This window comes from Sturnus vulgaris, chromosome 10 (assembly GCF_052056855.1).
Source record: "Sturnus vulgaris isolate bStuVul1 chromosome 10, bStuVul1.hap1, whole genome shotgun sequence".
NCBI classification, from domain to species: Eukaryota; Metazoa; Chordata; class Aves; order Passeriformes; family Sturnidae; genus Sturnus; species Sturnus vulgaris.
Window position 1 is genome coordinate 16,668,317 of NC_142252.1, and position 26,232 is coordinate 16,694,548.

The 26,232-nt window shown below is 40.7% G+C and overlaps 1 protein-coding gene across 4 annotated transcripts; it reads right to left on the reverse strand.

Moving 5' to 3' along the window:
• Positions 1–9,735: 9,735 nt before the first annotated feature.
• Positions 9,736–26,219, reverse strand: LOC106850406 (cytochrome P450 2J4-like). 4 transcript variants are annotated; one of them, XM_088170919.1, is made up of 10 exons: positions 25,323–26,219; positions 23,110–23,214; positions 21,948–22,110; positions 20,863–21,012; positions 18,892–19,052; positions 16,263–16,439; positions 14,220–14,361; positions 12,320–12,507; positions 12,006–12,147; positions 9,738–11,357 (listed from the first exon to the last, which is right to left on the reverse strand). In XM_088170919.1, exons 1-10 carry the CDS (start codon positions 25,353–25,355, stop codon positions 11,179–11,181), a joined length of 1,440 nt encoding a protein of 479 aa, XP_088027045.1. In that variant the 5' UTR covers positions 25,356–26,219; the 3' UTR covers positions 9,738–11,178. The 4 variants fall into 4 exon arrangements, with proteins under 4 accessions (XP_088027047.1, XP_088027044.1, XP_088027045.1 ...); XM_088170920.1 differs by having other exon boundaries at positions 23,920–26,219; XM_088170918.1 differs by having other exon boundaries at positions 9,737–11,357; positions 23,110–26,219.
• Positions 26,220–26,232: the final 13 nt, after the last annotated feature.

Sequence of the window (26,232 nt, forward strand, 5' to 3'; positions counted from 1 at the left end):
GTTACACTTAGGTTTCCTTTTCCAGTGTTTTTAGACTTCCCCCACTGTCTGAAGTCAGATGCATGAATAGTTCCTTCCACCAGTACCTGACATCACTGGATGAGTTGGACTGGAAAGAAAATCAGGATCTTGTGTTCACATGTTCACATTCCTGTCTGATGTATCCTGTTCTGGACAGACTATCAGCAATATTTGCTGGGTTTGTATTTTTGTCAGAAAACTCAGCTTACCTAAAAGATGGTAAGCTGAAAAAGGGGTAATCCAACAAACTGGGTGCAAAGGAAAAACCAACAAGTTTTAATGAGAGTTAGAAGGAAGCCAAAGTTAAGATTTTTAGTGGACTTAAAAGCACAATGTGAAGTAAGTCTCAGGAAGATTAGTACAATGCTTGCAAAAGTAAAGCTGTGCAGGTAATGCAACAATCGAACAAGCATGGTCCTGAAATACTTGAGCAAGAAATTTAATTCCAGCTCTGGAACATCAATATTTCAATACAAAGAATAAACTGTAACACATTTGGCAAGAGGGAATGTCATATCAGAATTAGGATCTCTGAAGCACAGGAACTGTTCATACACTGGGCACAAATAAGCAGTCAATTGCTTGAGTGAGGCTTCAAATAAATAATATTTAGAAGTGGAAATTGCACAATACATTGCTACGCTTTTTAAACCTTCGCCCACAATTGTCTTTAGAAACTTGCAACAATCACAAGGTGGAATGAGCCTAAAAGGCTGCAATTCAGGTGGCACAAAGAATGGGAAAAAACTATATAATTGATGTAAATATCCAAAATAAAAATGAGAAAAACAACAGAAATGAGACTGGCAACCCTGGTCCTAATTGCTGCAAGACCTTTTGTCACAGGGAGTTGGCCTAAGAGAAGAGTAACTTGGTGATCTCTGGGTAGATTACTGGGAGCTGCATGGTACCTCTGTAAGGAATAGTTGGATGAATTTTTCATAATGCTGGAAGTGCAAAGTAACTGGGATCATCTCCATAATTTCTCATAACAAGCTTGAGGATGCAAACAAAATCCCTCAAAGGATTAAGAAAATCGATGGGAAAATACAGTAAAAATATGTTAGAGGATATATTTTCAAGCCTGACATAAAGAACTGTATTCTGTTTTCACAAAAAGAGGCTGAAATCAATATTTTTACATTAGGATCCTTTATGTAGGCAACAGCATTGTGTTACTGCTGCTAGTGAGTAAGGGAGGATGTACAGGCCTTTGGGGTGAAAATAGAAGTTCAAAGTTCACAAATATTACCTTTTCAGAAATGTCTCAGAAAAGCACCAGCAAAAATATCACAAAAAACTGTAAAGTGCAATGGTAATGTTATAAGCTGGAGCAATTTATCATCTCAATCTCTATCAGTGGTTTCCTCACAGCATAACTGATGTCTGCCAAGAAGAGGAAAACCACAATGACAAGACAGTGATGGCAGAGCAGTTTTAAGTCAACCTTAATAAACAAACTCCATGAGAGACTCCCACAAAGCCTGACAGAAATTAAGCACCCAGAAGTGTGTGTCATAACAGTTTGCCACAAAAAATACATCCAATTTGAAATCCAGGAGAATTTCAATCAAAGAGCAAATGGCTGAGAAAATACTGAAAACTAATATTGAACATAGATCAGGAACTGGTCAAGGCAATGTTAAAGCAAGACCTGTAGCTGGCTGCCCATGTTTTTCACCCCAAGGATATCCAAATAAAACATAATGTAGTCATTCCACAGTCTTAATATTTCACAGAATAAAGAAAACAATCTGTATGATAAAACAGATAAAAGTTACCAGGGTTTTTTTAATCTGAAAATATTACAAAATTGGTTGATAAAGCAATGACATCAAAGTTACATTACTTAAAACGCTCTTCAGGTACTTTAAACCATTTAAGAAAATCTAAAAATGCTGTTTACAAAGCTTGCAAATGTCATGACTCAGAAAACTGTGAAACTCAGGAAACCAGATCACTGACAGAGGTGGCAACCACTGCATCTGCTGCAGTGCAGTCGGATGTAAAGCCACACACCACGGAGCAGCTTGTCCCAAGGGAAGTGGGAAGTCACAGAGTTAGGTACAATCTCCTCGAGCTCTGCACCAAGAAGTGCAAAAGTCTTGGCACCAAACCTGCCTCAGCTGGCAACTGGCCAAGGACTCAGGGGTGCCACAGTCAATCTTGTGGAGTGAAGGAGTAAAAGGGGGTTTGGAGAAAATTTATCTTGGCATGGCTGACTAGGAGATCATAAGTGTGTACAGACACATCAGGGACAAGCAAACTCTGAATCAGAACAATGGGCATTCTCCAGAATAAAGGTACTGACTTCAAAATAGCCTCAAATAAGAGGATGGCTCTGAGGATGGTGTTGCAGTTCCACTCAGGTCCCAGCAGTCTAAAATGAACTGGTCAATCTGCTGTTGTGTTCAGAATAGACACAAGGCAGAGAGTCATTCTCAACTGAAAGCATCAGCTTGGGGATTGACTCAATGGAGTTACATCTTTCCAGCACAAAAACTGTCAATCATGTTTGATTTAGCTCTTCATTTACCCAGGATGGTACATGTTCTCAGCAGGGAACTCTGCAGGTGAGTGCTTCTCTTTTGGCATGTTCTTCATCAGGTTGGTTGCAGATTGTGAGCTTGGCAATTATAAGCATGAGAAGAGAAGAACAGCTTTCAAGGGTTGCAGCTGTTTTTACCAGTGACTGCAAAGTGAGAAGCAAACTTTTCAAACCACAGAAAACTTAGAGACCAGGAAAGGTTTAGAAGGTTGCAGTAATGTACAACAGTGAATGAACAAGGTAACAGATAAAGACTGAAATACCAATATGACCCTTACCTTGTCTTTGATTGTCATCAAACAATTCAGAAGAACAGAATGTCAATATCCAGGAGCTTACAATGTCTATTCTATGATACCAGAGTTAAAAACATCAAGATATAAGCACTGGTCTAGAACTCCAATATACGTTATACAGAACTGAGAATAAGCAATGATTTCCTTTCTTTAGTTCACACCCCATAAAATATCTCAGGGTGCTTTATCATTATTAAATACATTTGAGGTGCATCAAGGCAAAGATATCTATTTCTACATATGAAGGCAAGAAATTACACAGCACTACAGGATTTTTTATAATTAAGATGTGTAACGGAGCAGACTTTCTAATTAAGTATTAAGGCAGGTATTAATACTCCTAAATTTGCATGGTAGGAATTTAAATGTAAAGCACGAAAGTCAGAACCAGCACAACTCAATAATGTATTCTAATTACTACACTCAACTTGTAGCAATGCATTATCCCAGATTCATAAAAATGGAGCTGTACCAACTCCATTATCTCTCTCCACCTCACACTTCCCATTGTAATCCTTTGCAGCCAGGTATTTTCAATTCTTCAAAGTCTTTAATTAGAATGTAGCAAAGAGTCAAGCTACAAGAGGCAGAATTCAAGGGAAGACTGAAATAGAAGCAGCCACATGGCCATTATGGAGGGTCAGGATGGCTCATAATCCAGAGGAGGCAACACATCCTCTGGCCAAAACTGTGACTGGCTGCTCAGTCTTCAATTACATGATCATTCCTCACAGGCTTTTTCTCAGGCAGAGCTCTTTTCTGTAACATTTGAGAGGTTGATTTAGCAACCTAAATAAGCATCCAGAAATAATTTGGAGAAAGATTTAGGGGACATTTCTGCATTTGGTTTTCTATAGCCTAAGGAGGAAAAAAACCCAGTAGCAGAGAAGGTTAATAACCCTCCATCACACACTCCTCAATCTCCAGCACAGGGGCAGGGGCAGCAGCCCTTTGAAGTATTGCACTAATTGCATTTAGCTGTTAACAGAGAAAATCTGTTTTATTAAAGTGGCAAAGTGACAATTAGCCATGCATAAAGTGCAGGGGCCAGAAGTCTGATTCATGCCTTTCTTCCCTGTCCAGGGAAGCTTTTTCTCCTTGCTTCCAAGGGACACTAAATGATGGGGACTTGCACTGCAATAGTGCTAATATGAAGGGAACAAGGGGATTTAGAGTTACACACTATGTGTGGCAAGAAATTCCCTTCAGAATTGAACTTAAAGCTGTGACTGTGCCCTGACAGGCCCCGTTAATCTGCCCTGTCTCAACATCTGCCTCTCTGCTGGTTCTTTGTTCCTTTTCTACCAGTCCCCTGAGGGAGGGAGGGAGGGAGGGAGGGACACGGGTAACCAATGCCCCTCCACATTTATCCGAGTCTCCTATGGAAGAGAGCACTCGAACAATGCTGCTCACAGCTTTGCCATCCAGTGCCTGCCTCTAGGAAATAACTTCCAGCACCCATGGCAACTCTGCTAGTGTGACTTTCAAGAAAGATGGCAAGCACGCTCAGCAGCTTTCAGCATTTGACAATTACTTAGGGCTCAAAGGGCAAGTTGGGTGGCAGTGACTGCATATTAATTTGTTATACAGTATCTAGGGATTAGCAGCTGGTATTGGCAAAGACAATGCAGGCCTTTAGACACAATTTTCTCAACTGACTGCACATGAAATGACTGCAGTACCTAGACACATCCCCAAAATTAAGAAAGAATAATATATGAAAAAAGTTAGCTCATTTTTATTTATTGTTCCAATTATGATACTATTGCTTGTGCAATACAGTAGCAATGTCCTGAAAGGTCTTTTTCCCTAAAAAATATTCTATGAGTGTTATGATAGAAGGAATTGAGAAATACCACCTGAGGTCAAAACTGTTATTCCTCCTGTAGATATGCTGCAAGAAATTTTATTCCTTGCACTAATATTCCTGAGAGAGACCTCTGAGTTTCTCACATAAACCAGGAAAGCAATCTTCTACCACAGAAAACAATCTGTGTCTTCCTAAACATCCATCACCTTTACATATTTTCCCTGTCAGCTTCTCTGCATCCTCTAGTTATGTGTGACAGCTGGAATGAGGATTTATGGAAGGGTGTGGAGATGTCAAACACACATGGGACAGCACAGGGTCACAGTCCTGGACCTGGAGACAGGGAATAAAAGAAGTGCCCTCAGAGGCTGCAGAACTTCTTGTACAATTGTCAAGAAAGATGTCGAGGTGCTGGACTATGTCCCAGAAGGGAAATAGAGCTGGTGATGTATCTGGAGCACAAGTCTGATGAGGAGCAGCTGAGGGAGCTGGGATTATTCAGCCTGAAGAAAAGGAGGAGCAGGGGGGACCTTATCACTCTCTACATCTCCCTGAAAGGAGGCTGTAGCCAGGTAGGAATTGGCCTCTTCTTCCAAGTAACAAGTGGCAGGACAGGACCAAATCAGCTTGTGCTAGGGATGTTTTAAATGGGACATCTGGAAAAATTTCTGCACTCAAAACATTGCCAAGCCTTGGCACAGGCTGCCCAGGGAAGTGGTATGCCTGGAGGTATTTAAAAGATGTGTAGATTTGGCACTTGGCACATAATTTACTGGTGGACGTGGCAGTGCTCTGGTTATGGTTGGACTCAATAGTCTAAGAGGTCTTTTCCAACCTAAACACATCTACAGTTCTATAATTAGAGAAAAGCAGGGAGACATTTTGCTCCGATTCGTGGAGTACAGGGCTTTCTTTGATCAGAGGATGGCATTATTCAAGGAGAATCACTTTGGTCAGCTCTGTGTAATGCACCCTGTCAAATACATCATAAAGATAAAAGGCAGTTTTAGTCCTAATTGACTCTCCTACTGCAGAAGCTCAACCTGGATAAAGACCAACAGCAAGCTAAAATTGATGAAGAATAGCCATAATTCTTTCGTTCAATAGTTCCTGGCTCATTTTAGTTTTGCTTTTTTTATTTTTTTTGGGGGGGAAGTGTTTGGTGTTGGTATGGAGTTGTTCATTTGTTTGTTTGAATTATCTCAAAGTTTTCTCTAGGTAGTACTTAACAGAAAGGAAAGGAGAGAGGCAGAGCAAATGAAATAAATATTCTGTTTCTAAGCCTCATGTAAGCAATTCCCACACTTCAAACTGTATAATTACTTTGTTTTTCCAATGTCTGGGCCTGGTCAAATGCCACTACCTCACCTGGAGAAAATGAAAGATAGTGCAAGGCACCCAGTAATTTGTTTGGGAACTTCCCTGGTCTACTGCATTCCCTTTCATGGGAGAAATTGTGAATACAGAAAAAATTACAAACGTTTTATTTTGATCAGAGAGCAGAAGAGCACGGTCATGGTGAATAATATCAATGTAATCAAGAAACCTTGCAGACACTGTATTCTACCAAAAGGTCCAAGGAATCTTTTAAGGACATTGTATTGTAGCATTTAAATCTCATCCTCACCAGTCCCGTGCTGTCAGCAAATGAAGGAGTGATGAGCTCCAGTGTCCCCTGGCAGCCCGGGTGTGCTGAAGGGCAGCTCCTGCTCAGCAGCTGAGAGCTTCTGCTGCCCTCTGCCTGGTGCCCCGGAGCTGCTGAGATTACCCACATCTTGTGCTGTGGAATTCCCACTTGATCCATGGTGAATTAGCCAGCACGCTTCCTGACAGGTCTTGGTGTTCTGCTTAAGGACAGAAAGCTTCCCTTGGCTGCAGCACCAGACCCAGCACGCAGGGCAGGACTAGATCCCCAAACAGGGGACATCCCAAGCAGGGGAGATCCTAAACTGGGGAGATCCCCAAATAGGGGAGATCTTAAACGGGAGATCCCTAAACAGGGGAGATCCTAAAAAGGGAGCTCCCACAGAGCTGTGCCCAGTTCTGCCAGGACAGGTCAATGCCACAATGGTGTCAGAGAGTGGCAAGCCTGGAACCCCATGTACCTCTGCCTGCAGGTCCCATAATGGCCTGCATTTCTCTAGGATTGTGATTGCTGTCCGTGGCTACTGAAACTACTGATACCCTCAATATTAGGGGTGGTGGTGACATTTGTCCCTTCTCAAAAGTACCCACAAGCAGGCTAAAGGAAGCTGCCTGTCTTACCTGACAAACCAGAGTCACCCACAGGCTGGAGTGGCAACTACAAGCTGTGGGTGACTGGTTTGTCAGCCAAGACAATTTACAAGGCAGAGCCGATGCTCATGTGACTGCACCACTGAAATAAGCACGTTTATAGAGCTAAAAAAAATAACTTCAAAAAGAATATGATATAAAACACTCCAACTGTTTTTTTTCATTTTCTCTATAATGCTCCTTAAAATGCTGCTCTGTAGAATACCATCACATCATCACCTGACCACAGAATATATTTGTATTATTAGCTCATCTCTAGTTTCATCTGCTATACCTCATAAACTGTTTGGAGAAAGGGCTGCAATTTTGTTATTGTTATTCCTTTAACATTACAATTTCACACTGCAGGACAGAAAATAAATACTTCCTGGAGTGTTTGGCTAAAAATACCACAGGCTGTGATTTCTTTGCAGATATTAGGAGGAGTTCCTAAGCTTAAGATATCCCAAACTCAGCTGAGATATTACTTGAAATTAATACAGTTCATTGGCATTTTTTAGTCCAATTATTTCAATGTATTAATACAGTTTAAAATAATCTGTCTCAGGAATTCCTAATGAAAACTTCCTGATTTTTCCACTAAGTCTTTTATTCAAGAATATCCAAGGAAAATATTTTAGTTCAAGACAGCAAACGTGAGTTTGATTTCTATAGCTTTTAGAGGTGTTTCGAGTCACTGCAAAACTAAAATGTATCCTTCTGCTGCAGCTTACTGCTCTGTGGAAACCATAATGATCAAGAAAAAAAAAATCCCAGAAAAATTTCCCAGAGAAAATTGCAACTCCAGGAAGAAAGGAAGGAGGGAATAACGAGAGATGCTGGAATATGGTCGCTCTCACCTCTTCAGCTACATGATATTAAAACTACTAAGGAGAAGTATCCATGTTACGGCACTTTCACACTTTCACAAAGGTAATAAATCCAGATAAAACTGTCCTGTGTCTAAGTTTCTTTGAATCTAGAGAAGATTGGGGGTACCTCTTTCTTACCTTACTGCAGACATCAGTTTGGATCTGGTGGCATGAAGAAATTAGGCCTTTCCCAGGTATGGTGCTTTTACTATCAAGGTCCTTGATTAAATATTGAATAGTAGTAGATGCAGGACAGAATCCCTTTCAGTGTATCTTTCCAGTTTGACATGGTACTATCCATATGCATTTCCTGACTTTTCCATGAAGTTTTATCAAGCACATTTCCACAGAGTTTGTGAGACAGTGTCAAAGCCACCTTAAAGAGCAGTAAACTCCATTAACAGCTTCTCTCCTGAAAACAGACCTCTAGCAATGTCATCAAACAGAACTAAGTAACTTTGACATTATTTGGTGAATACTGACTCTGCTTTCCTTCCAGTGCTTACAATTTGATTATTTCTAGGATATTCTGAGAAGTGCAATCAGGCTGACTGATTTATAGCACTGCAACTTCTCTTACCTTCTGAAGACAAGGAAATGTTTGACCTTTTCCCATCCTCTACAGTTTTTCATAGATAATTGCTAATAGCTCTGAGGTTGATACTGTTCCCCTAAGTGCCCTGGGATGAATCAGCTCAGCCAATTTGAAAACATCATGTTTATCTAGATATTTTCTAACTTCTCCTTCCTAGCCTAGACAGAAATCTTCCCTGAACAATGGTGTTGAATACATTGGACATTTTCATTGACAATAAAAGCCAAAAAAGCCATTAAGTTTCCCATCTGCCAGAGAGCCTTCCTGATATACTGCAGTTTTGAGAAACCATTTATTTCCTTTTTCCTCATTATACTACTAGAAACACAAAATTTTTTCTTTACTACTTGTATTTGCTTTGTGTATAAACTTTCAGTGAAAAGGGCATCAGATGAGCACCATAGATTCACAAGGCTCTGAGCCTCTCCAAGAGCTACACGAACCCAAAATCTTCAGCTTTGCCTCTTTACATTTTCTGCATTTTCCTTTATAGCCAGATCCTCCCCTGTATGCTTGAGCAGGTGCAAGCACCACAACAAAAATGGAGCCTGAGGAAGACATGAGAAGTAACATAGAAGCAATGAAGAATATAAGAGAGAAGAATGAAGGATGTGTGTGTGAGGAGGTGTCTCTAATACCCCTTAAAGCTCAGCAGCCTGTCTGGAGGTGACATCACACAGCCAAAGCTGAAAGAGTTGGCACATTCTTCACGAGTGGGAGCTGGGCTTCTCTTAAATCTACTCTCAGCTTTGTTGGCATTCTGTGGCAGCACCAGTCAGGCTTTAAAAAGGCTTTCAAAAGCTCAAAAAGACAAGGCTTTATTAGAAGATGAGCTAAAGTGACTCACTTTTTTAAAAGATCAGGAAGGAACAGAAATGCAGTGGCTCTGAAAAGCCCAGCTCTCCCATCCTGCTGCTGCCATGGCTCACGGGCTGGGCTCTCATCCCCTGGACATTCCTACACGATGGAATAGAAGCCAGCACGAGCAGTTCCTGTCACAAACAGGCACCAATAACCCGTCCCCCTGTGAGGTGCAGTTTCCCTCTGAAGTGCCCTGCATGTCTCCTCTCACACACCTGCACGAGTGGTGTTTATGTCCCTTGGTTTGGGTTGTGCCATTCCCATGGCTTCAGGCAACTCAACCTTCTCCAGCTACATACAGGCTGTCCTGATTCCTTCCCAGGTTCGTTTATGAGCTTCCCTTTTGGAAGGATGTCTGGGGAAGCACGTGGCCATCAGGACTGACAGCATCACAAAGCAGAGATGCTAATGCTTGTAATGCTGCTGATATTTCCAACTTCATTTCTAAGCAGCAATGACAGCTCCAACATCCCCAAATCACAGTGGTTTCAGCTTTGCCTTATCTCCCCATGCACACATGTAAATCCACACAGACTTTGACATCAGTTTCTACCAGGGCACAGTTTTCTGTCACATAAAATGTCAGGATGTGATCTTCCATATTTCACTACTGCTATCCTGCCATTTAATTTAATAACAGCTAAATATCAAGTGGTTACTATTTTGATGCTGTGTTCCATCAGCCATTGAACTAGAAATAATGAGACAAATCTAAATTTGTGATTCATGGTGAACTGCTGGAACTAATCTCAATCACACAGCAGATGACATGGAGTGATAACTGATTTAACAGATGATCATCTGTTCAACTGTCCTGTCCTCTCTCACAGAAACACGAACATTAATGAAGGACAAGTTCACTTACACTTTACAAGACTTTTTCAGACAATATAAATACTTAAAATAGGAACAATTTTTTTCCTTTCCACTAATTATAGACTCTTTAATTGCTTTTGATTGGTATTTGTGTATATGGCAAGCCTTTGTGGCTTCAGGAAGCTGAGCTGCTGAGGTGTTTAAAAAGTATCTGTGGCATTTTCCGTGAAGATTTTTCAATTTACCATCATCTCTAACCAAAGCAGTTTTCTCATCCAAACTGCTCCTTGGGAAGTCCTTGCACCTGGTGTAGCAGCCTCCAGTGCTGATCCTAGCAGGAGTCAGGCACGGGACTAAACGGGCCTTGTTAGAAAAGGCTTTCCAAAAACTGACTTGTCAGACTTTTCAAATGCCAGAAGTATGTGCCCCAAAAGAAATCTTCTCTCTGTATCTTCACTCTTCACCAAGTTTCAGCCTGCACCTTTTCACCACTGGCATCAGTTATTCTCTGCCAGGTTTAAAATTTTCATATATTCTGCTGCATCAAATCTAGAAATTCTCAGTGAGCTGTAAGTCATCTATAAATAAAACCAGTTGTTAATTTTTCCTTCATATATTTTATTAGTGACCATCAAAATGAGTTGACTGAAACGTTGCTATTGATGCTAGTGACATCAAGAGGCAGAATTTTCCAGGTATGTTTTCCCAATTTTCTTTTGGACACAGGATAATGAATGAATTCATTATCAGAGATAAAAATGAATTTTGAAGTCTGGAAGTCAATTCTGTCATTTTTGTCAGCAGTGTCACAGATATATATCTGCCAGGCCAGACAGCAACTGCAAGACATCTTTATGGCTGAGAATGATGAGTCTTACAGATAAAATAATTTTTACCACAAAAGAAATCACCTTCATGAGCAGGTAACAGGGTCTAAATGAAATTACCTGCTGTAGACAAAAGATGGCTTTTGAACTAGAAATTCAAATCCAATACAAAAAGCATTATATGGTCTTGAGAGATACATTCAGAAAAATAAGAAGGATGCTTCACAGATGGTCTGTGACACACAGCACATGTCCAGCCTAGCGTGGAATGGCACAAAGCCTGTAGGGGTGGGGCTGCAGAGTGCCCCCCATCACGGGCTCAGTGTTGATCTTGGTCATTCCCTCGGGGAGCTGGAAGGTGAACGCCCGCAGCAGGCTGGCAAAGAAAATGAAGAGCTCGGTCCTTGCTAAGTGCTCCCCCAAACACACCCGGTGCCCTGCAGAGGGTAGAAGAAAGGACAGTGAGTAAATAAACCTGATCCCAATAGCAACTGTATTCATCCTCACACGGTGCAAATGTATTTTTGCCGAGTCCAGAATTTCTGTAGGACTTAATGCAATCAATGACACAAAGCTTCATTCATTCCTTCAAAGAATTTTATCTGCAGCTATAGATAGCCGTGTAACCCTTCTGCTCCCTTCAATTACCTCAAAGGCTCATCTTCATTTGACTGACAACTTTAAAGGAATTCATTCCAGCATGTAAATGAAGAATAAAAGCCTGCTTTTCCTGGGAGGTGTCATGTTCTAGTGTTGAATGCATAAAGAATCAAGAGGACTGCTTGAAAGTGCTTTCCATACAGATGTCTGGTATGAAATGAGTACCTGAAATTGATAGCCACAACCATTAGCAGAGAATTTCCTTCCAAAAATAGGGTAAGTTAGATACACGTTTGTCAGGACACCTCTGATTTTCCATGTTATTATTTGTTCAGTAGAACATATGTTGCTAAAAATAATCATGTTGATTTAAGCACTGTTTTCCACAAAAAGGTTTAGAATAGACATTCAATAGGTTTTTAATAGACATCTTCATTCTACAGTCCCAATTCAAATTGTTGATGTTTGTGCTGTAGCCCACTTACCTATTGAGAATGGCAAAAAGGCTTCTTGGGCCACAAAGTTTCCATCCTTATCCAAGAAGTGACCAGGGTTGAACTGTCGAGGTGCTTCCCAGTGCTCTGGGTCATACAAAGATGAAGCAATATTTGGAAGAACTATGGTGCCCTGAAAGGAGAAAAGCATTCATTCTGTTCCTTGTTCACATTCAGACTGTGACCCAAAGGCATCCAGCCCCCTCTCTATTGAAGAAAATACCCTGGCACAAACAGATTTTAATCCACACCTTGCTCTGCTGATGCAGGAAAAGTCTGTAGCAACTGAGAAACTGTGTCTGTACCTTTTTGAGGGGAAAGCCAAGCAAGGTTGTGTTCCTCACACACACCCTGGGCATGCCAACTGAAATGATGTTGCTGAAGCGCTGGATCTCGTGAACCACAGCGTTTGTGTAGGGCAGTTCTCTCCGATCCTCATAGCAGATTAACTTGGAGGGACCCAGAACAGCATCCAGCTCCTTCTGCACTTTCTCTGTGGAAAATATTCACTGTTTCAGGTGGAAAAACATATCAAGTATTTTCAGTAATTTCATTTTCAAAGACATTTCCAACTTAGAACTATGATAACAACATAACAATTAATATAGAAAAGTAACTAATGTTTTATGAAGAAAATTATAAAGTAGCAGGATGTTCCAACAGCTTAAACATATGCGAACTCTGCTTCTGGCTCTGAAGTTATTTGATCATAGAATAAGAAAAGATATTTGTTGCCCAAAAATTTAAAACTAAGTGTTGCCTTACTACCACAAATCCAAGAGATAACAGATTTATCTTTGGGGTTTTTTTTTGCCTAGTTGCCTCAAACACCTGCAGCCAGTTAGAATATTAGGCTCACAGCTCTCTGAAATTTATGCCAGATGAGTCTGAGCTTTTAACAGGAATTAGACTTTTAAAGGACATGGTTCTTACACAGGGCATCTGTTAAGTGAAGCAATGCCAACTAGAACAAGGTCAAAATACCATTTAAAGAAATGGATCTACTGCTTGGCATCTGCCTTTTAATCAAGAACAACAAGTTTTAAATTTCTTATTGCATGGGAGTCTTGGGGACATTACCAAAAATAAAATCTTTGGTTTATAAACTTCAAGAGAGGCAGTACACACCTAATAAAAATACCTTAGATTTTTAATAAATGATCCTGTCTTTTTCCAGGCCTTTTGAAGCAACAGTAAGATGCAGGGAAGTCCTTTCTGCATTGATCACTCTGTGCCCATTCACATCAAGCCTGCCCTATGACTGCCAGTAGCCCTTCATTAAACTGACAACAGATATTTAAGCACCTCACAGAATTTAAAATAAGTGTTCAGAAATATTTTTAAGTATACTTCCTTCTATGAAGAACTATTTTGCAGAAGCACTTGAGAATCCAGGTAGTTTGAAGTAATCAGTCACTGCATAATATAAACACACATTTCTAGGAGTGAAACACTGTCACTGGATGTCAACATGGGAAAAGTGTGAATGGGTTCAAAAAGAAGCCACCAATTATGAAATGAGGACAGACATACTGGTGTCAGGTCATTCTGAGAGCCCTGATGCAATGTATTACTCAAGAAGCCCAGGAAGGATCACTCTGCACATACTCTGCTTTCTCAAATAAGTGCAATATTTAGCTAAATAAAATTATACAGGTGAGTCAGTGCTTTCATAACCTTAATTAGAGTAAGTGATAACAAAACATATGATAGTGTGAGATTAAGCAGAATTTCTTGTCTGACACTACAAGTTGACCAAATTCTTCTCATCTTCATCTCTTTCATCCATTTAAAATCGTGTTCTCCTCTGGGTAGTTGCACACATTCTGCAACCTAACTGTGAAATTTCTGTTACCCAGCAAAAGACATCCTTCTTCCTTTGGATTTCATTCAGTGCTCTATGAAAGAGATTGGTGGTTATTTAAAAATTAGACTTAAAACTAAACTTCTTAAATACACACAGATGTAACAGAAGAGCCATCTGTTTCCACTCCTGACTGGAATAATTTCTGGTACAATAAACTCAAATACATCACAGAGTTAATTTAATCCCTGGATCTAGTGATGCTGCCTAGGGCAGACCTACAAGTACAAAAAGGTACATGTGCCACTAGGCATATATCAGTATCTAGAAATAATCTCTGATCCATGAAAATGTTACTAATTGTTTCTTCTATTGCATGGGAGATGGGCTTATCTATTGACCTTGGATGTCTGGATTTGCCACCATGTAGAGCAGGCCCCAGTTCAAAGTAGTGCTTGATGTCTCTGATCCACCCAAGAAAAGGTCATTTATGGAATAAACCATGTTGTCTTCATTGAATGTTGATCTGGGTTCATCTTTGGACTGCAAATTATAAGAAAAGTTAGAGGCTTATACATGAAAGTTAGAAAAACCAGAATAGGAATAAATGTGATTTTGTAACTGTTTCTAAGCTGCAGTGTCTTCTCTTTATAGGACAATACAGAAAGACTGCTAAGGAATGTTAGACACCACAGATGGCTATCAACACAAAACTTAACATTTCACAAACAGACAAGCCATGTTTATTCCACTCTTACTCATGAAGCTAAATCAAATTCTTTGGGGAAAAGAAAAGGATTATTGGCTTAATGTTCAAACAGTGGTTAATTTAGAATCTTTCATAGTAAATCTTCCTTTAAAGTTGCATACCAGCATGTCATTCTTCATGTCTCAAGTCACAGTCCACCACTCAGTTGTTCTACCAAGCAATACAATGACCAGACAGTGAACACTGGGCTGAGGAAAGTTCTTAACCTGTGGCATTCAGGTTTCTTCTACACAAAGGCACAATGACTCATGTACAGCTGCTCTGGGGTTTCACAGTTTTCAATTAGGAGTGTGAGGATGTGTATGTATACACTGAAATTGTAAATAAACACGGTTATGGTTTGGGGGAATTCATTGTCTATATTTAGGGAGGTTTTGCTCAGGGGTGTTGAACCTTTCTCTTGCCAGTGGAGCAATTGAAAGGAGTGATGCTTCTCCCTGCTGTAATATCACCTAATCTTTTTTTTAATTGCCCCTGTTCATCTATTACAGGCAGTTCAAATTTTTTAATAAACAAACTTGGATGATTTCCACCCAGCAGAGTCCCAGAAGAGCTCACTGAAACAATTTCTGGTATACTGATGTTCAAGTCTCATAAATCCTAGAACAGCAATGAAAGGATTTAGAAATAGCCAAATGCTTTGGAAGGCCAGGTCTGTTACTGTGCTGATATAAAAAAAGAAATTAAAACAAGAGGATCCAAGGAGCTAGAAGCCATTTAGGCTGACATCCACACTGGACATAAGAATATACCAGCTGATGTGGGAATTGATCAATAAATAATTGTCAGGGAGAGGTAGGTGAGTGCTGCAGCCCAACAGGTTGTGGCTGTCTCTGTTGCTGCTACCAGCACATGACAGTGGTGAAAGGGACACCGGTGTCCCTGCAGGACAGCACTGCCACCAGGAACAACAGTCACTGCCCACTTCCCCGAGTTCTGTCTTCCTGCCACCAAACAGAACAGGAAGAGGAAAATATCCTATCATAGTGGAGGAGAGGAGAAAGGAGAAGTGATTTAAGTGGAGGTAGGAGTCACAGAGGGGAAGGGATCAAGGCTGGGATCCAGTACCCAAGAGATTCATACAAGGTGACCCTGGTATGGTGTAGAAAAGGGACAGATCTTGTGCACCCCTCCTACAGCCCTTCACAGCCCTACAGATTCCTCCCTACCTCTACTACACCTGCCTGACCAAAATGCCCAATTTGTCCCAGTTCCTTTGCTTGACACTTGGCTGACCCTGGCACTCTCCTCTTCTCCAGTCTTGTCTGAAACACTGCTGACTCCTAGGTTATTAATCCAGCTGTCCTCTTGCAAATTCTCTTGGCAAACTTTTACCTGTGAATAGCAGAGCATCCCTCTCTATCTTCCAAAGGCCTTCCCAGTTCTCTCGTTGTTGACTTAATAATTCATTATTCTTTCCTGGAGACCTTCAATTGTTTTACAACTTGTGCCAATGAAAAAAAAATACAGTGTATTAACCTGCCCTTTAATGAAAGGATTGCAGGGCACTGTGGCATATCAATGATTAGAATTTTAGGAAGATCCTGGATATTGGATTCACATTACAATGTCTAGAAAGGCAAGAGATTGTGTGGATTCAGACTGGTTGTGATGATTCAATGGCCCATGTTGACCTTTTCCCCCATGACTGTATGATTGGGCAGAAAAAACTTACTTTTTCAATGTGATCCAGGTAGAAGTCAATAAAATCGTGCAGTTCCTCGGGTGCCCCACGCTCTGTGTGCATTTGGATCTCTCTCCGTGTAAAGTTGCTCAGCACATCATAACAAGCCAATGCCTTCTGATGAGGCCCAGGGAGATGGCTCATCAGCCAGGGGAAGATTTCATAGAGCTGTGGGAGTGACACACGAGAGGTCCTGCAAAGTCTCTATCACAAGAAAATGCACTAGGAAGGCCTGCTACAAAGAGAGGTAATAGTCATGTTATCTTGGGATTAGGATCTCATCAATCAAATATCCTGACATAGACTGCACTTGGGCTTTCAAGTTGTGAAAAGTAAATGATATAATTTCTAGTTTTGATGGTAAGATTCAGAATTCCACAGGCTTTCAGCTCAATCACAAGCCAAATTAGAATTACTGTAACTGGAATGAATGGTATTCATCTATGCAGTTTTTCGCGTCTTCAATTGCTATGAACTGCACTCAGGAAATTTAAAAGTGAGCTCCTGCCCTCCAGTGGAGAACACCGGGAAGGGAGAAACAAAAGTTGGAAACTCCTCACCAGGATACTTGCCAAAGCAAGGACTGGCCCCTGGTGGCTGCTTTACAGGCTGGGTAACACCCAAAGTACTCTACCAATCGACCTCTCAAGGTTCCTCTGTAAAATTTCAAATATCTGAAATCCAGAAAAGCTAAGGAACAGCTACCTGGAAATTTTGAGTGCTCTTCTCTAGAAAGAAAGACAAGGTTAGCTGACACAACCAGATTAGTTTTTCCTTCTGTGTTACCATTTGAGAAAATCTGGCCTAAGAAATAGCTGATTTTGACCTATTCTGATAGCTAGAAAGTTAATTCTGGTTCCCAGCCTACATTTATGCCTGTGTAATCTGTATATTCTTGTACCTGCAAGATACAACGTTCTCTTAATAGTTCTTTTTCTGTTTAAAATATAATTCCTGTGTTTATTTAACAGCAGAATTTTTATCCTTTCTCAGCCTTCATTGTACTGAGCTCTTCTTGTACTCTCTTAATCACGCTACAGAAAGCACGTTATTAGGTGCTCACTGGAGTGTGGTTGAATTAGACTATACTTGTGTCTTCTTGGGAAATCAGTTCTTATTGTCAGACATCCAATTATCAATTAATGATTGCCTTATCACAACAAAACAAACAAACAAACAAACAAACAAAACCCCTACTAGTCCAGTCCTTGGTAAATTCACTTTAAACTTCATATCATTTTCGGTTAGTTCCGTCTCTGGTATTTTTTTACTTGCAAAATGTGTTCAGAAGCCTTAGACACAACTGTGGTCTGACTAATCACATAAAGTTGCCCAGAATACAGACATTCCTACTCCCAAATGTCTGCCCTCTCCAGCACTATGGCACTCTAACTGTAAATGGAATTTAGCTGTCTGTTCAAGACAGGAACTGTGTCCATCCAGCTTCCTGGGTACTGGCCAAAACTCCTCCACTATTTATGGAGAGGCCCAAACCACAGTGTCCCCCTGTTCAGTGCCTGACAGCATGAGACCAAAACAGGAAACAGGGATATGGATGCAGCAATATCCACTTTTTTGTATAGTACTGTGTAGTTGTTGCATCTGGGAGGTGGGAAGATGATGGCAATCCCTCTGGAATGGTTTGAACCCCTGTTCTTATTTCCCCAACAATATCTTATTCCTGGACTAAATCAAATCAAAGCCAGGATAGGAAGTAAAGAAGAAAAGGAGGTATGTTCTCTGTCCTAAAATTAGGTGCCATCTGCCACCATTACATTCAACTTACAGGACCAAAGCTTAACGAAGAAAAAGGAAACCTGACCATAACCCAGTGAGAAGAATGTTCCAAGGGATGTGGGGAGACATCAGTATTCCAGGAATTGCTTATGTATTCTATATTAACAAGTTACTCATAAGATGTATGGGACAACTTCAGCAGTGGAACTAGAACCAAAACTCGCAGGAAATTTTTTTATTACTACAGTGCATAGCAGGCCTCTACTGTCAGATGTATTGCTGACTCCCGGATTGTTTCATTGCCAAGCTTGCAGTTGTATTTGCTGTCTTAGCATTTCCTGCCTCCTGCTGCCTGTGCCTGGAGCTGCTCCTCACGCAGGGTGAAGGAGAAGAATTTCTCTAGGAAGGCTTCAAGTCTGTGTCTTACAGAAGGAATGGAGATGAGTAGCCACAGGCAAAACACCTTAGCATTTGACTCATTCCTCTCTCTGTTGACAGCGTATAAAACAGTGTCTAAACTTGGCACGTGAGCCACCCTTTCAGACCTGATATTTAATATTTGGGAATCATGATGTCCAAAGTAGGAATCTGTGGTGGCAGGGGCTGAGAAACCAAGTAACAAACATGACCCAGGAGCAGTCCATGAACCTGTGCCTTATTGCAAAGATTTAGGGGCAAACTACCACAGTACCAAACACAGGAGACGAAGCACAAGTGCCTGAGGCTGGCATGTGGAGCTTCACCATCACACTTTGAGAGAGTTCACTGCCCAGTAAAGCTGGGGCATCACTCACTCATTCTAAAACTTTTGCCCAATAGCTCTTGAATCTGTATTTCTCACTCTCTGTCTTATTCAGAAAAATACAACAGATATTTCACTTACATGATGAATAAAGCTGCCCCCAAACTTGAAGAGATGTTCTGTAGCTTTAATTAGCTCATGAAAGGCCTCATCCTCTCTGGAGAAACGATGTCCAAACACGACAGCACAAATTACATTTGAGACAGAATGGACGAGAGGGAAAGAAGGATCCACAGGTTTCCCTGCAGCCATAACAAAAAATATCACTGTTAATGTCTCCTACTTTAGTGAAATGTGAGAATCCTTTTAAGTTACCCACAGAACTTTGAAGAAGGCATTGCATTTCACAGAGAAGCAGCAATATTTTTGCAAAATTGTGATATCAAACTGATTCCTCACAACCACGTTGCAATCCCATAAGCCCAGGAATGTGTGGCACCCTAAAGAAATGCCAGATGTGTAAAATATTGCATCATATGATAGAGTAAATTTAGAGGTAAAGGAAAAAAATTGTATGCAAATTTGCTTTCTGGCAAAATCAAAATATGTCTTAAACATGGGAATGACTGAGAACACTATGGACAAAGGGAACCTGAGGGTAAAAGAGCAAGAAGAGCTCCTTGCTTTATTCAGCAAGGACACAGAAGCATGCAAGGCTACTGTGTTTTATCTGACCTTTCTAGAGACATACAACCTCCAGTAACATAAAATGTTGTAAACTCCTCTCAACCAATTGTGTCAACAGCATAATAACTAATTTTAAAGCAGTTATTTGAAACCTAATCCCAAGAAAACTATTTTGTGACTGTGGAATATTGACATATTTCTGTACGTGTTGATGCAACTGCCCAACAGCCAAGGCATGATTCTGATTAGCAACTTAGTGTTTTGGGCTTTTTCCTTGCACACATGATCACATCTCAATCTCTCCTAGCTCTTAAACCATGGGATTGGGCTCTATCTAATTATTTTTAATTTATACAACACTAGCCACAGCATGTCCTGACTTATTCTGCCTTTGCATAATAATCAGTGTTGGGAAATCCATCTCACATGATCCTAACTGGGTTGATCAGAGTAGAATCTTGTAATGAAGACAATATTCTAGTCAGTGATTTATGGAATGTGTGCAAATGGCATTATAAGGCTTAACTCATTAACATTGGTTTTGTCTCTTTATGCACCAGAACCACAAAAGAGCCAAAAATGTGTCCTTGAGGCAAAGGCCAACATCATCCTGGGCTGCTTTAGGAAATTAATTGCTGGCAGGCCAAGGGAGGTGATCCTTCCCCTCTGATCAGCACTGGCAAGACCCAGCTGAAGTGGTGGGTCCAGCTCTGGACTCCCCAGTATGAGAGACCTGAGAGTATTAGAACAAGTCGAGCTAAGGGCCACAAGAACAATTAAGGAATTGAAGCATCTGGCATAAGAGAGGCTGAGAGAGATGACTATTTAGTCTGGAGAAGGGAAGACTTAGGGAGATATCTAAGTATGTATAAATATGTGGTGGAGGGGTATAAAAAACATAGAACCAGACTTTTCACAGTGGTATCAAATGGGGCAACAGGAAAAAACATAAATGCATTAAATTCTGCATAGACACAAGAAATGTTTTTACTACAGTACTCACTGAACAGTGGAACTGGTTACCCAGAGAGGTGGTAAAGTCTGTATTGCTGCAGATATTTACAACTCAGCCCTAAGAAACCTGCTCAGATTGACCCTTCTTTGAGCAGGGGTTAGACTACGCCATCTTCAGAGACCCCTTTCCACTTAGGGTGTTCTATAATGTAAATAATAAATAAGCTCCAGTTTTTCCTCTCAATTTTAGTAGTTTTGTAAATAATTTTGAGTAAGAATAATCTCCTTGAAAACACAAGAGGGACTGGAGGCTTTCCATTTTCAGTCCATTCCACACAGACAGTGTAAGACCCTGCACATTCTCTTGTGGAACAAAAGCTGCCCTCAGTTTCAGGACAGGACAGAGAAGTTCTTGTACTAAAGACATTCAGACTAATGGCAAAAATGTAGTGATATTTATTGCAGAAATACCTTTCATACTTGCAAAGAAGTCTACCAGGTAGTGGGCTTCTTCTTGAACTCGGTGCTCCAGACCTCTTTTCCCCAGACCAAGGTTGCGTAAAGTCCTGAGAGCAAACCTCCTCTGCTGCTTCCAGGTGTGACCAGTTGCTAACATAATTCCTGCATCCATTAAAGGAAGAGCTCCTTATCATGCTAATATTAATCATAGACAAAGACTACATTGAAGGATTTACTAAGTCACAGAACATAGTTAACCTGTTGCATTGCCTGTGAACACAAAGGCACCAAGGAAGAGCTGTGACCTGTAATCACGTTAACAAGGCTGAAACGGGCAAACTCAGCTGGGTAATGAGATAACTTGCAGGATTAAGTTTGATCCCAGACAATCAGATACCTCAGGATATCTCAGCTACTTCTCTTGATGCTCTTTGCAGTGCTTGTCTCACACTCTGTGCTACGCCTGAAACTCACCTGAATCAGGGTAATGATTCTCATGAAGGAAAAAGGGGAAAGAGTTTTGACTGTCCACAGTCAGGGAGAAAATTTCCTGTCTGCGGGGCAAGAAAGTTCAGTATTTAGGCTTTGTGACAGGCTTCGGGAATTTCCAGTGTGTTTGCTGGTATGAAACCTACAGCAAGGTTGAAACAGAAACACACTGAAGTTCTAGGTGCAATGTGCCATCAGGAAAACATTCACAAAAGGAAGGGAATGGGAACAAGATCTCACTGTCAAAGTCACTCTTCCATAGAAAATATCATAGTGGGAGGCAGCGTGCCCAGGACAAGGAATTGGGTTTTTGCCTGCTTTTCCTCCATTTCTCTGTGGCACAACTTACCATTGCCACATCTAATCACCTCTGAATCTGCCCCAGTGAGTATTCCATAGAAGATATTATGAATCCTTTTCTTCTTGCTAGTATTTTCCTCCTGCTACTCTCCAAAAGCTATTTCACCTCTCTGTACCTTGCAGTTCACCTGGCAGTCGTTCCTCCTAGAGAAACCCTGCCTCTGTGCTAGAAGGTCACAAGCTACAAAAGATACTGCAATTTGTCAAGATGACACTTCTGTGCACTATTTATGCCAGGAAATTCTCACCTTTTCCTTTGGCCATTGCTCTGAAGAAAGGTGACACCAGCCTCCCAGAAACATCTTCAGGGTGTGTGGTCATGCCATCCTTCACTGCTTGAAATCCATTCAGTATAACCACTGGGGCCCATCCAAACCATAAGGTGAATATGTTGCCATGAATTTTTGCCAGCTAGAGATGGGAGAGAAGCCAGGAAAGCACAAATGAAATCCCACACACTGCAAACAGATGATGAACCTGTTTTTGCACTGATTGCAGGACCAGCCCTAAGGTGGAGTGATGTTCTCCATCTTTCCCACCAGACTGGAATTATCACTGAGAAAGCATGAATGTCTTTTCCATCTTTCACTGCTGGAAACACCTGTGTATTCCCACTTCTCAGAGCCACATGCCTACGTCAAGAAACATTATGTACCTTTTATTAGTGTATGTAAGGCAAGGCTCAGTTCACAATCATTCATGGGATAAAGGGTATTTTCTATTTATTAATTTATTTCAAGAGGGTTTCTATCATTTGCACAAGTAAAGTAGCACAAAAGAACACAGAACTGTCAGAGGAGTAATTAGCTTAGAGATTGGACTTTCTTCTTTCCTCCCATCTGTTTTTGATCTTGTCAATACAAACAAGCTCATACAAATAGAGTGCAGGGAATTATCTATTTACTGCTCAAGCTAGAGAGTGCCAGTGTTCAGAAAACTACAGATCCATGCTGTGAAAGTAATTTTTTAATAGTATTTTTCCCTTAACTCCAAATCTGATCTATCATCCCTAAAGATATTTAATCCTAAATTATATAAATTCTCACATGAATTCATCAAATTTAGTGGCAGGGGTGACGGAAGATATCAATTTTCACGCGAATTTCAGTGCAAATCAGAGTTAAAAGGGGATAGGTTTAAACACCAGAATGATCTTCACACATTCAGAAATTCCAATACCAGGTTTCTTAGCTTGGCAAACTACCTTACACTTCAATATCTTTTCCTTATTTTGCGAACCAAACCAGCAGTTCTGATCCAAACCAAGTGTGACACCACAGTGGCCAGTTAACAGTTACAGTACTACCGATGTAGCTTTGGGAGAGGATGTTTTGAGAGAGGAGAAAGAGACATGAGAAAGGAGAAATCACAAAGACTTTTAGGCAATTAGGAGCATCTGAAAATAAGTACCTTCATGAGGAGATCACGATTAAACTGAAAGTTCAGCTGTATCAGCGTCCCAAGGACAGGGAGAGGGACCGGTCCAGGAGGAAACCGTCTCCGCACTTGCTGCAACTTTAAAAACTGTGTGATTAGAAGAAATACAGCCACTGCTACAAGAACTTGACTTATGGTCAACATTTTGCTGCCTTTACCAGCTTGCCTTTATTCAAAATTATCTGTTGAAGGTATTAAGGCTGGTTGCTAAACCAGTTTTTTCATAAGAGCTTGAATTCACATAAGTATTCCCCACCTCTCACCCTCCCTCTTTATTATCAGCCACTCCCTTTTTGTTCTACTTATTGCATTCTCATACTTCAGCATATTAATAGATGCACACCCTTCTTCTTCTTCTCATCCAGATTATACTTATTCAATATGGATCACAAGATTTATAGGAATGGTGTCTTAAAAGACTATGGCCAAGATTTTCCAGGCAATGGGGATACACGTAGATTCTCCATCTAGGTTTTCTGAGACAATTTTGAATGTTATGTGTACTCCAGGAATGCTTTTAGAAAAGCAATAGCCATACATACAAATTAAGCAGGCAAATGTAAGTGGATATTAAATCTTGGAGTTTTTAAATTGGTTTGTATATATTCCATGTACACGTTATATCTAGTAATGGCAAGGCTGATAGAAGTTAAAAGCCCACATTTATCTTAAGATACGTATACAACTATCTAATTCTTAATACAAAAAGCAAAATTTGTTACACTTTTGAATGTAATTGAAAACATAACTGGATCGATGTATGACCTCACTTTTTTCCCTAACCTGTTAGCACTAGGTAAACTCATGGAGGATTTTGTCTGCTTCTGCATCTCCCCGTTCAATCTTGACATAAGGTGGATATCCTATATGATTTGAGAAATCATCAGAAAGTATGTGAGATAAATAATGCATATTCCTAGAGAACGTACATCTAGTATTAAATACACAGATTTAAAAGAAAAAAAAATTAAAACATGGGAAAAACCTAATAGGGATCTTAAGCTACCTCCAGAACGAAGAGCCCCAGCAAGAACTAGTCATGACATGAGTGTGGATCCTTGGTAACTTGAAAACAGAGTCTGTAGCCAAGGCTCTTTGCCAAGCCTCAACACCAGCAGGAACCACAAGTACATCACATGGGGAGTTCACATGCTGCAATCAGACCATGGAAACCTCACAAGAGGGGTTCTGGCCACCACATAGCCATGACCATTGCAGTCCCTTGTTACAGATCCAGACTGAAATGCTTCCCTGTGAAAATTGCCCATGCCTTGAGAGCAAAGCACTTGTAAAAGAAACGTGTTTTCACTCATCTTCTGAGAAAACTGCCACATCTTTGCACCATCTCGCTTCTTGCAAGCTGACTTTGAGAAAGAAGCTGTTTCCAGATTTTGTGGCTCTGGAACACAGAAGACCCTTATCCAGAAGGAAGAGCCTGGAGTCTGCCAGCACATAGTTTACAAGCCCCCAGCACAATCAGCCTTCAAACATAGCTCTTCGTTACCACTAATGCATAACTGATTATTAATATGTATTAACCAAGGGATGTTTGTAGGTTTCCACATAAGCTTTCTTTGTGTACATTAAAAAGGTGATTTTTCAAAACAATAATTTCTAGTTTATCTCTCTCCTTTAATAGGGAAAGTAAAATTCTCTTTAAAAAGAAATTTGTTAAGTTTTGCTTCCTCTGTCTCCAGTGTAATCTCACAAACTCTGCTTCAAATTCCCTGATTTATTAGAACTTTTAATTTGGAATCAATATAATACACTCCCTTTTCTTTCAGATATTAGAAAATTTTCCATCTAAATTATTTTTCTTCAGGAAAAGTAACTTTTTTTCCAGTGGAAGTTAATCCCCAGTGCCTTCACCCCACAAGGGCTGCAGTCTCACACCTTTAACTCGTGTTCAGCTGGAGCCATTTTTCTCATACTGGAAAAGGAAGGTGACTCTGGGTGGTTTCAGATCTGAGGCATGGCTCGATTTTCTTAATAATTACTAAATGCAACCACCAGCAGCATTTCTTCAGCACTATCTACCAGCTATTATTTAGGATTAGTGATTTTTAACAAGCAACTGCTGCGTCCCCTCCAGGATCCAGATGGAATCATTCTCTTGCCAGTGTGGAACTACTGCCAGGGGGATGTTAGCAGGTCTAGTATGAGGGAATTTCATACCAACCACCCACCTGCCAGGACATGCTGGACATAGGTAGAACCATCCCATAAGGGCAATCCTGCAGGGAGAGAAACTGCCAACCCAGGTTTCATCCTGTATGCACATCCCTGCCTGTTAGACTGGGGGGCTTTAAAATGCAAGGTGGGCAGAGGCACTTGAAACAAATACAGCTGTGACAATGATGTCAGTCCTGGAGATGGCACTGCCAGCTAATCAGAGTATAAAAATAATCCTTCCCGTGTTGGCATGCAGTATCCAATTTGTACCTCATACAAGAAGACAGTGTCCCAATGTAATACAAGAAAATCCCTTGTTAACTTCCAGCAAAAAACCAGCAAGAAACATCCACTTTTTCCAAGTCCTTAGGCACCTGTCTCATAAAGGGCTTCCAGAATTCTTCAGTAGTGCCAAATCTGCTCTTGGGCATGGTGTGCTAAGTGAAGTCATCTAACTGTGAAAAAGAATCCGTTTAATAAAATGAAAGAATAAATGGAGCTGAATAAATTTTTGTAGGATCTGGAGCAATCATCCCAAGTAGACTAACTGGCATGAAGAAGTTCTCATGTCGCTGGCAACCAGTGGGCTCATAAAAAAGGATAAATTATCAACACTCTCTCCCTGCTCACTGTTGTCATTTTTCTTCCAGTCTTTGCTCTTTGCTTGCGATATGAAAAGCTCTCCACAACTGCCTGATGAAGCCACTCTTCTATTTCCATCAGAAGGATTGAAATGCTGCCTGGTTTGGTGGGTGAAACCCTGAACTGTCTTCCCAAGTGACAATGAATCAATAGAGTTGTATACAACAGGCTTGCTCAACAGCAAACCATATCAGTCTAAGGGAATGTTAGATCACATTATCTGCCTCTAGAAAGCTTCCTCCACCTCCTGCACCCACTAATATCCCAAGACAGACTGGAAGA

What these genes read in the sequence shown, in the direction of transcription:
- LOC106850406 (XM_088170918.1), bottom strand. Translation starts at nt 23,280, where the DNA reads ATGTTGACCATAAGTCAAGTTCTTGTAGCAGTGGCTGTATTTCTTCTA. An exon ending in AGCAATGGCCAAAGGAAAAG is followed by an intron (nt 21,013 to 21,947) that starts GTGAGAATTTCC and finishes TAATGGATGCAG; the next exon opens with GAATTATGTTAGCAACTGGT. An exon ending in ACCTGGATCACATTGAAAAA is followed by an intron (nt 14,362 to 16,262) that starts GTAAGTTTTTTC and finishes TATAATTTGCAG; the next exon opens with TCCAAAGATGAACCCAGATC.